At 39.3% G+C, this 11,494-nt stretch overlaps 1 protein-coding gene across 1 annotated transcript in view; it reads left to right on the forward strand.

The window, feature by feature from the left end:
• The window catches only part of LOC134820960 (secreted protein C-like), a 92,271-nt gene extending 83,146 nt beyond the window's left edge, over positions 1 to 9,125 (forward strand). Inside the window, exons 7-8 of the mRNA XM_063831630.1 lie at positions 5,410 to 5,487; positions 8,983 to 9,125. Coding sequence (XP_063687700.1) covers positions 5,410 to 5,487; positions 8,983 to 9,080 — 176 coding nt within the window. The 3' untranslated portion in view covers positions 9,081 to 9,125. The remainder of the gene's footprint in view (positions 1 to 5,409; positions 5,488 to 8,982) is intronic.
• Positions 9,126 to 11,494: the final 2,369 nt, after the last annotated feature.

An 11,494-nucleotide genomic window follows, 5' to 3' on the forward strand; every position in this document is an offset into this window, starting at 1 on the left:
CAAAGTTATTATAAAACTAAATTCAACACGTGCGACAAATATTTTGCAACATTAGAAAAGGATACCATAGGTCAAGCTATGGCATTAATATATTTCCACACCCAATACCAAACTTATTCTTTAGCCCGTGCCTCTTTACCACTGATAAGTATATTTTACTAAGACGATCCCGTCTAAAACCCAACTCAATTAAATCATCAGTAAACTTCAAAACTCTATCAGAAAAAGCAACAACGTTATTACAGATCCTAGAATATCTCACAACCTGTGAACAGTACGTGCCATATAATACACTACTAGCTTGATTACTCATCAAAGGTTGAAACTTGACCACTTTAAAACCAAACTTATCCCTTTTATCATAAACTCTACAAGAAAACTTCCCCTCGCTATTTATCGAAATATCAAGATCTAATACATTGGCGGCACTATCTACTTCATTTTCCTTATTAAGAGTAAGAGAGTCTGGATATATCAACTTAAAATATTCCTCTAAGTAACCATCAGAGTTAAGGGTAGTAATATCATCTATAAGTCTAAATGTATTATTTAACTTCTTTACAATATAGTATCTACTTTTATACGTACTGTCTAGGAAACTGTTCTCAAAATACCAAAGTGTTAAGTTAGCAATATATGGACCAGGGTTGATTCCAAAAGGTACACCGATATGTTGCCGATATAAGATCTCTCCTACTTTAAAGTAACAATTATCCAGTAGAAACTCAACACATTTAATCAACTTAACTTCATCAAAAGCCACAGTCCCATCTCTAAAGCTATTAACCCAAGCAGACCCTTTATCGTAAACAGCTATAAACTTCTTTTCACTATTCCTAAAGGCTAATTTAACAGTAAACTTGAGAGCATCCTTGATATCTTTATGGGCTAAATTCGTGTGTAAAGTAGAAAAATCAAAAGTTTGGATGTTTCTCGCTAAGCTATTATCATTAATTTTATCTAAAGCTTCTAAAATCGGTTTATTATTCAAAATGACCCAATTCCTATTAACTCCTGTTACTTTAAACAACATGTTAGTATATCTGCAGATCTCTGAATAAACAGCCTTTAAGGCTAAAGAAATCTTTACTGCCAAGGGCTTAATACTACAATTAGCATAAGAAATAACATACCTAAGGCTAAACTTTAAAATTGGCTTATGAAATTTAGGACTCGAAAACATGTGAGGTAAAATATCAATATTAGAATCTATTTTTATCCCAACGTCTTCTATGAACTTGAAAATATCTCTGTTAATATCACGAACTTCATGCTCCCCACTAACATCATCAATACCCTCATTAGATTGACACTCTTGTATAATATCACTTAAATAATAATGTTTACAAATAATAGCGACGTTCTTAGTTGCTTTGTCCACCGGACATAAAACAAAATACTTTCTGATAAACGCTAATACTTCACAAGCTTTATCATTACTAAACACAGATTTCCGTTTAAGCTGTTTAGGATATTTCATTTTAAGAGCTTCAGTATTCTTCTTAACAATATCACTAAATTCATTAAACCAACCATTTAAACATGCACTATCGATTTTCTCTTTCCTACTCCAAGGTTTTAAGATTTCTTTAACATTATCTATTACCGAATTACAATTCTTATCAAAATCAATCGTTTTAGGTTCTTTATAAGAAGGACCTTTCTCTAACAGACTTCTCAAGGCGTCGTGCTTTACAAAATTAACATCCCCAGTCACAACATGACCACAATCCTGATTTACGAAATCAGTAAACATATGACATTTGCATTCTAAAGGTTCAGTGTCTCCCTTAACAACGTTATTATAATCAAATAACTTCTTAGAAACATTATCAGTACCTTTATATACAACAGTAGGTTCTTTAATGTTACAAAAATTAACAAACGATTTCAAACTAGGAGATCTAAAAACTCTAGGTAAATTTAACATTTCAATACCCTTGTTCACAAAATCAATAGAACATAAAACTTTAGGCTTACGGACGCTCTTACTTTTATCAGTTCTCGAGTTATGTTCAATTGAAATTAGAAGGGTAAGACTGGATCTAGAGGAGTAATTTTAGGGCCTACGAAATAACTTCTATCGGTATTTTGTCGAGTTGAACAACTTGCACCCTTTGAACATCCTCGATTTGCTTGAATCTCAAACATGTTGAGCTGAGTGAGTTTGGTGCTTCTTCACAAGTCGCAAACTCCTGAAGGAACTTGCCGACATTGTAGAGACCTGAGATCTCGACTAAAATTGATTTTCCACTGTTTATATTAAAGGAGCACACATTTAGAACTCCTTCCATACTCCTTCAGGACTATATTGACGATAATTTTACGTGTTAATGATTGCTGAAAAATATGGGCGTGGCCCAGGTCAATATTTCCAGACACCGTAGAGTCACACATTTTTGTTGGTTGTTCCTGACCCCATACAGCAACAAATTAGATACGATCCCTAATTATTTTAGCAACTAATGGTAATGTTTTTTTTTGTTGGGGACTGGCCCGTGGTACCAGCCAATGTTTACTCAACAAAAAAAAAATATCAATGGTAATAAGAAATTCATCCCCCTGGGGCACATGCATAAATATAAAATGGGTCATACATCAGTATTCCGACGGCAGTACGGCGGCAGTACGGCGGCAGTACGGCGGCAGTACGGCGGCAGCACGGCGGCAGTACGGCGGCAGTACGGCGGCAGCACGGCGGCAGTACGGCGGCAGCACGGCGGCAGTACGGCGGCAGCACGGCGGCAGTATAGTGACAACACTTATATCAGACTTTTGATCCAATTATTTCATGAGTTTGATGATTAGTTCACATTGATTTGTCAATTAAAGAGACGATTTTGATGATTTGTCAATTAATATATTTGGATAAATCAATATTAGTTGTAAATAAGTTCATACAATATCATTATATAACTTTAAATCAGTAACTGTCATCCTGGAGCAATAAAATAATTTACATTTAGAGAATCTTTCCAGCAGCAATTGCGAGTCGTTTCTTCTCCAGAAAGTCACTCTGCTTGAGGATAGCCCCACATCGGTTAGAGAGAATCTGCTGGTTGATCCTTTCAGTCCGCTCCTCCTTGAGAATCTGTTTGATGAGACTGCCGAATCGTGGTCTATCAAGGATAATCAGCTCTGCTATCTTATTCTTGGTGTAGAAGGATCTTTCAGGGATTCGTTTCTGTTTCAGGAACTTTGAGAGGCTGATGGAGGTATCAGGACGGTTGGCAAAGTCTCTGTGCACTCTGTTGTAGGAGGATAAGGCTTCGCCAGCTACAGAGGAGTGGGAGTAGGTTTCATCAGTGTTCAGACGGCGTCTACTAGGTGGTGGTGAGGAACTGGAAGAGGGTCGGGTAGGTGTAACCACAGGTCTTACTAGGCGAGCATTATCAGTATCTGGTGGAGTAGCTCCTCCTCTTCTGTTCGAACAGGAGGGGCACCGTCTTTTTGTCGGCAGGATCTTCATATCCAGTAGATATTGACAGCAGTTCTCTTCTGTTGAGAATATCCCAGTCGCTAAAAGTTCGAGATACAAAAGATACCAGAAGTACCTGCAATGAATCTGAATTATTTTAATATTTTATTGCTCCAGGGTGACAGTTACTGATTTAAAGTTATAATGATATTGTATAAACTTATTTACAACTTATTGATTTCTCAAAATATGTTTTTAATTGACAAATCAATTTGAACTAATCATCAAACTCATGAAATAATTGGATCAAAAGTCTGATATAAGTGTTGTCACTATACTGCCGTGGCACTGCCGTGGCACTGCCGCGGGACTGCCGCCGTACTGCCGCCGTACTGCCGCCGTACTGCCGCCGTGCTACCGCCGTACTGCCGCCGTGCTGCCGCCGTGCTGCCGCCGTACTGCCGCCGTACTGCCGCCGTACTGCCGTCGGAATACTGATGTATGACCATAAAATGTAAAGGAAATCTCAAACTATTCAATTTAGACTCTACCGGTAAAGTATGCAATGAAGGTTTATAACTTAAAGTTTTATTTTCCAATGGTTAATAGGTAAAGATAAGAAAAGTAAAACAAGACTGAGCACTTCAAAATTTGTAGAATTTGTAACTTGATTTGAAATCGCGGCGATAAAAAAGAATGTCCTATGTTGGCAGTGTAATTGATGAGATATGCGACGTTTATTGAGTGATGCATAAGTGTGTGCATATAATCTAAGATGTAGAGACAAGGTTATTATCGGCATTTTGGTTTATGTTACGCTTTGATTTTCTTAGTCCTGTTATACAATATAACATGAAATTAGGCCAATCGTCTTCGATGTTTTCATTTTGCTGATCGACGAGCATAGTTTTTATACAAGTTTTGTAAATGTTCAGGTTAAATAGACTAGGCGGGGAAGTTGCTGCAACATTATATCGGTTTATTGCTAATAATGGACCTTTAAAAAATACTGAGTTGTTGTAAGGGTGTTGACCATACTTATCTGACCATTGTGTAGTGAGAATAGAATCCAGGTTAGTATTAAATAATGGTGCGCTTTTGGGAATTGTTTTCTTGAGAGACAATGGTACTAGATTAGGAAAGTTTTTCAATTTATGCATTAAAATGAGTGCGTTCTTTACAATGATACTGTGTACTGTCAATATTTTATGTGAATAAAAGCCAGACTTGGTACTTGCTGGGGGGATGCCGTCCTTGTACCAGTAATTGACGAAACCAGGTAATACTGCTCGAAGGCCCATTTTCTGTTTTACAAAAAGCGATTCAATATGAGACTTGGCAGCAAAACCCCATACAAGGCTGCAATAATTAAGGTGTGACTGCACAAAACTTTGATAAATTTGAAGACGTGCTTCGAGAAGGCAGATATTTTTTAAGTTTGTACATGACTCCTATGTATCTGGACATTTTCATTTTCATGGCAGAAATATGATGGGACCAGTTTAGTTTATCATCTATTATAACTCCTAAAAAACGGGCTTCTGTTTTTCTCTCAATTGTGACACCAGAAATTGCCACATCACGATAATTAAGATTTCTTTGTCGAGAGAAGATCATATAATTTGTTTTCTTAAGGTTGAGAGCTAAACCATTATTATCTACCCATTTAACTAAAGCATCGCTAAGAGTTATTAGTTTATCGTAAACTTCATTAAGATGTTCTCCTATCAGGAAGATGTTGGCATCATCTGTGAATCGCCCTAGGGAGAGGTCTAAAGTGGCCCTAATTTAGCTTAGTTTATATTTAAACGATCTGTTACTGTGACCAACTTTCGACAAATAATGGCTGCAATTTGGTTAATGTTGGTTTGACGACCCTATAATGATGCTAGTTTCAATGGGCCTTAATATCACCATGGTTATTGACATTTAAATTAAGGCGAATCAGAAGTCAAAATTATGTGGATACTAAATAGAAAATTTTGTTCAAGGTGGTACAGTTGGAAAAAAACCCGTGACGATAAAAGGTGAACAGCAGTTAACCTCTTCTGGCCCTTCTCCGGGATCAGGTCAGCAAATGTCAGGGTTATAATCAGTGGTCGACCGGGGGCAGGATTCTGACCGGGGCCGGGGAGCCCCAATATAGCCGGGGCCGGGAAATCTTCCATTTTTCCGGGGCCGGCGCAGGGGCCGGGGGTAGTTTACCAAACTGTAGTCAGAAATTGAAACATGAATTTGATAATAATTTAGGCTGGTGTGATGCAATCGGGAAGGATTAAACTCGAGGTGCGGCTTATTCTCACCGACTTGAGGATTAAACCACAACTTCGTGCTGTGAACCAACTCGGGATAATCCTCAGGTCATACATAATTTCTAATCCTCAACTCGGAACTGAGGATAACCCTCAGCTGCTACAGTGCTATTTAATCTGGACCATGGTAAAATTTTGTTACTGGATAGTAGCAAAATGTTTACTTTTTACCATGGTTTTAATGTTAGGCTTTGTACTTTGTAGTTTACGTTGAGCCGTTATAGTTTTAGCTGCAGTGGAGTAGTTTTACTTTCTAGTTTCTACGTACGAGATGTTTTATCGCAAATTTCTTTATCGGGGACGATTAATTGAAAAGTCCGATACTGAGGAAGAACCACGGTTTTTATGTTACTAGCCGTAGTCTAATTTAAGCCAATTGTTTCAACTTTGAAATCTCATAATTACCATTAAATTGTGTTTGATTTTTTAAATTAATTAAATGTGCCAAAATCATTCATGAAATCCCCGGCTGTGCCCCCGGTATATGTATGGTTTTTGGCCGGGGCCGGGAGTAAATTTATTGACCGGGGACGGGGCCGAGGTTTACCCCCGACGAATTGCCAAATAATTTTGGCCGGGGCCGGGAAGGGCCGGGGTTGCGATTTTGGCTGGGGCCCCGGCAGGGGCCAGGGCCCCGGTCGACCACTAGTTATAATCTACTTGACATAGATACTTGTAACAACATGGTCCATAATTTTTGTTTACGTCATGCTGGTGACAGTATGAGTAAAGGACCAGCAATAACGAGGGAGGAGTCTAAAGTGGCCCTTATTTAGCTTAGTATATCCACCAGCGTGCGCTTTTTCGCATAGCGGGCTCTCACCAGCCCGCTGTCAAAGGGCCCGATATCTCTACAGCCCGCTCATGATATAGCCCGCTAACAAGTGACATTTAATTTGACCATTAGCAATATAGCCCGGAGTTCTCTAAAATATTTTCAGTTTCTGTATCGTCTCCATGTGAAATTCCATAAGACAACAACTGACAAGTTTCTCAGAACTATAGTTGAAACCGGTTTAATTCATTAACGATGAATTCAATTGCAATAATCGTACAGTGAGCTAATTAGTGTAGTTTCTGTTTCTAAATTCCCACGGCAATATGCAGTGGATGTAAAGAATGTATCAACTGTAAACTCTGAGCTCACCCTCTATCGGACGCTATATCAGTTGTCACGCAGTTTGCCATGATTGGCTCATAATTAACACGTGACACTGACAAACTGTTACTATGATTACCAAATTCGTGGAGACGTTCAGACTTAATTCTAAGCCGGTGATCTCTATTATAGTATCGATAATTGTTTTGTGTTTACCATTTCAGTTGTGTTTACCATTTTCATTTCACTAGTTCAGTCGATAAATCTTGAAATGTAGGCCGAAATTTTACGTGTTATTCTATTGTGTTCCCGAAAGATATTTTGCCCTGTTTTTGTTTTGAAACTGCCATTTAAATTGATTTTATGAATTTGATCTTTAACTTTCATATTAAATGTCCATGATCAGACTGTGATCTCGAGCTCTCTGGGTTTACTACTTTTAAGTGTCCAGCCACTCAGTAGCTGCTACAGAAACTGTAGTAACTGGTTACCCGGGTAACACTGGTTACCCAGGTAACTGACATGATAATGACAACTAACTTGGTAGTAGAGGGCTCTGTGGCGACTGGTGGTGCTTGTTCTGGTTCCAGGGAGGGAGAGGGGAGAGAGGTAGAGAAGTATAGAGGAAGAGTAGGAGAGAAAGAGAGGGAGAGGAGGAGAGAGGGAGATAAAGAGAGAGGGATAGAGGGAGAGAGGGACGTAAGGAGAGTGGGAGAAGGAGAAAAGAAGATAGGGAGAGAGTGAGAGAGGGATAAAGGGATAGAGGGAGAGAGGGAGAGAAGGAGAGAGGGAGAGGGCCTATATTTTGATCGTTTACATTAAAATATGTACCTGAAACAATGAGCTGAAACATTGTTTGATAGCAGCCGGTTTTTCGTTCTATAGTCAGTCATTTTGGCCTGTTTTACATCTTAAACCAAAAGCAACATGATTTTTTCGTAACTTTTCTGAAATCTTGTACATTAATTTGCTGTGATTGTTGCAAACTGAAGCTTCGTGATAAACGCCCGCTGGTGGATATACGCGATATCATTCCTCGCCTCGAGGGCGGAACTATCGTATTAGAAACTTGTCATACGTTGTATGACCCGCCGCGCACGAGTGCGACCGTGGGGGTCACCACGTGATACAATTAGAAACATGTTGAAAGTAAAAGTGAAACTAAATTAAAAACGGATCTCTTGAAGAAACTAAAGTAAAAACTAATATCTGTAAGAAAAAGCTCACGCTGGTGGATATAATCCACATCACCTCGACCCGCTGGCGGAAAAATCGTATAGCACTCGGGCCCGATGGGCCCTCCGTGCAATACGAAAATATGTCCTCCTCGGGCTAGCGCCCTCGGGGACATATGAAATATTGCACGCGCGTGCGCACGCGTGCAATATTTTGTTCAGCCCGCAACTTGTCATACGTTGTATGACCCACCGCGCACGAGTGCGCGGCTCCCCCTGTATCGTCGAAACTCTAGTGAAGCGACCGTATGTGTCACCACGTGAGTCTTCGGTGATATGTATATTATATATCGCCGCGAGGGCAGTGGCGTAACGTTGCCTGTTGGCGCCCCCCTGCCGAAAAAAGCGCCCCCCTGTTGGCACCCCCTCCCCTTTTGGTGCCCCTCCCTAAAATTGAACAAATTAGGTGATTTTAGAGAATACGCCGGTAAAATCTCTAAATAAGTGTGTATCTAGAGCAAAACGCGCAGTTTTGCTAGTACTTTGGTTAAGTTTTCGAAATTGTCCCACATTCAAACGACGATTTGGCGCCCCCCTAAGACGGCGCCCCCCTGCACAGCGGGGTCAGCAGGGCCTTTCGTTACGCCACTGCGCGAGGGTGCGGGCGATATAAATATCCGCCCGCTAGGCTGCGTGGATATATATATTTATATTTGAACGATCTCTTACTGTAAATGTAATCAACTTTTGACAAATTATAGTGGCTACAATTTGGTTAAAATTGTTTGTCAACCCTTTAGTGATGCTAGTTTTAATGAGCCCTAATATCACTGGTTCACAGATCGAACTAAACCATACATACAAAACGAAGAAATGTTAATTTGTAGCAACACTCATCAAGGCGTATTTATTGACATTTAAATTAAGGCGAATCAGATTTCACAATTATATGGCTTCTAAATACAAATGTCGTTCCAGGTAGTACAGCTGAAAGAAAACACGGAATGGTTCGAAGAGAACAGCAGGTAACCTCTTCTGGCCCTTCTAGTTCAACAGAATCAGGTAAGAAGTGGTGAGCGTTATAATCTACTGAACATAAATACTTGCAACAATTAGATCTCTTACTGTCACCAACATTAGACCAATATTGGCTACATTTGGTTAAAGGTTTTTGTCAATGCTTGTATTGATGCTAGTTTTAATGGGCCCTAATATCACTGGTTCACAGATCGAACTAAAACATACATGTAAAACGAAGATATGTAACATTTTAGCAACACTTATCAATGCGTATTTATTGACATTTAAATTATAAAGGCCGCGAATCAAAACTCACAATTATATGGATACTAAATAAAAATTTCGTTCAAGGTGGTACAGTTGGAAAAGAACCCGTGACGATAAAAAGTGAACAGCAGTTAACCTCTTCTGGCCCTTCTTCGGGATCAGGTTAGAAAATGTCAGCGTTATAATCTACTTAACATAGATATTTGTAACAACATGGTCCATAATTAGTATTAGATCATATTAATGTCGCCAAATTAAATGTCAACAACAACAAGTCCAATATAAAAATGTTTCCCATGTTGGTTTACGTCATGCTGGTGACAGCAGTGATGCACGCCGGTTCATTTTTCGCCAACCGGCGGCGGCGTGCCCAAAATGGCCCGGCGTGGCGGCGTTCGGCGGCGTAGAACATAATTTTGTCAAAATTTAGGTTTGAATTTCCAGGCCCACAAAAATTGTAACGAAGTGGCCTCATAGCAGCGAGTAGCCCCATAATGCTACCATCAGAAAACTCTAATTTGTACTTTCAATTTCATGAGTATAATGACTTTAAGTGTTACAATACCTGGAATCAATGTTATTGTAATGTGACCTAATCACTGTTATTGTAATATTACCTAATTTTGTTAATTCCTGTTAATTCCTAATTCCTGTTATGTTTCAATAAATAGGAATGTTCATATTAAACGGCTAAAACAAGAAAAAAGTCTTGATCCTTTTGTTAAAAGAAACATTATTCAATTTACTCAGTTACATTCAGGGATGACTTCACATTGTCCCAATTATATTTAAGAAAAATCAAATTCTTAACATTGTCGTTGGACAATCATGCAATTTGGATCTCCTAGAGTTCAAAATCAACCCCGACTGGCTCCATACTCTTTCTAATTCAGAACTAGTAGCTGCTTTGAAATTTTTTTAAATTTTCACGCCACGCCGACTTGAGAGGTATCGGCGTGGCGGCGTGTGAAAATGTGCCGGCGCGGCGGCGTCCGGCGGCGGCGTGCATCACTGGGTGACAGTATGAGTAAAGGGCCAGCAATAACGGGGAGGAGTCTAAAGAGGCCCTTATTTAGCTTACCTTACTCGGGATTATTATGACCAGGATAAAGTGGTGGGTTTAGGGTAATTTCGCCATATTTTTCCCGAACCACATTTTCACCGGTCGTTAATAAACCCGCCTACTCAGCTTTTAGGGTTCCCAAGGGGTATGGGTGCTCATATTTTAATCGTTGTCTTATATTCACTAAAGAAGACTATTGGGACACTTGTTGTAGGTTTTTCGACTTCATTTGGCTAAAATTGCAAAAATTCACCTTTTTGCCCAATTCTTGTCATATATCCTTATTGTCAAATTTGATTCAAATAGGCCAATTTTTAATTTCTTAGGTATTGACTATCTCTACATAATGAAATAGGACTCAAAGTAAAAGTAACAGTTAAATTAAAACTTGAATTAATTAAAACTGATGAAAGGGATGATCCAGATGAAGATAACGAAGATGATTAAAACTTATTGGATTTGGAAGACTAAACAGCTCTCCCTTTATTTTAATATCGATCTGGTTGTTACGCTTCAAATGTTAAAAATTATTTTCCATCTAGTTTGATTAACCACGAGTCATTATTTCTGTCTACTTTCAACAATTATTGATAATTCGACTTGTTTCACACAGTGGCGTAACGTTGCCTGTTGGCGCCCCCCTGCCGAAAAAAGCGCCCCCCTGTTGGCGCCCCCTCCCCTTTTGGTGCCCCTCCCTAAAATTAAACAAATTAGGTGATTTTAAAGAATACGCCGGTAAAATCTCTAAAAAAGTGTGTATCTAGAGCTAAACGCGCAGTTTTGCTAGTACTTTAGTTAAGTTTTCGAAATTGTCCCACATTCAAACGACGATTTGGCGCCCCCTAAGACGGCGCCCCCCTGCACAGCGGGGTCAGCAGGGCCTTTCGTTACGCCACTGGTTTCACAAGTTTTAGCAATGCGAAAATTTCTAAACTTGCTTATCTCTAATAAGGAAATTTACATCTGAGACAAAATTTTTGAATCTAAAATTGAAAGGTTGGACACCGGTAAAATGGCGACCGGTAAAATGTGGTGGGTTTTGAGCAATTTCGCCATATTTTTCCCGAACCATATTTTAACCGGTCGTTAATAAACCCGTCGTAATAATCCCGAGTAAGGTAGTTTATATTTGAACGATCT

The sequence above is a fragment of the Bolinopsis microptera genome, chromosome 9 (assembly GCF_026151205.1).
Source record: "Bolinopsis microptera isolate Bmic1 chromosome 9, MBARI_Bmic_1.0, whole genome shotgun sequence".
Lineage (NCBI taxonomy): Eukaryota > Metazoa > Ctenophora > Tentaculata > Lobata > Bolinopsidae > Bolinopsis > Bolinopsis microptera.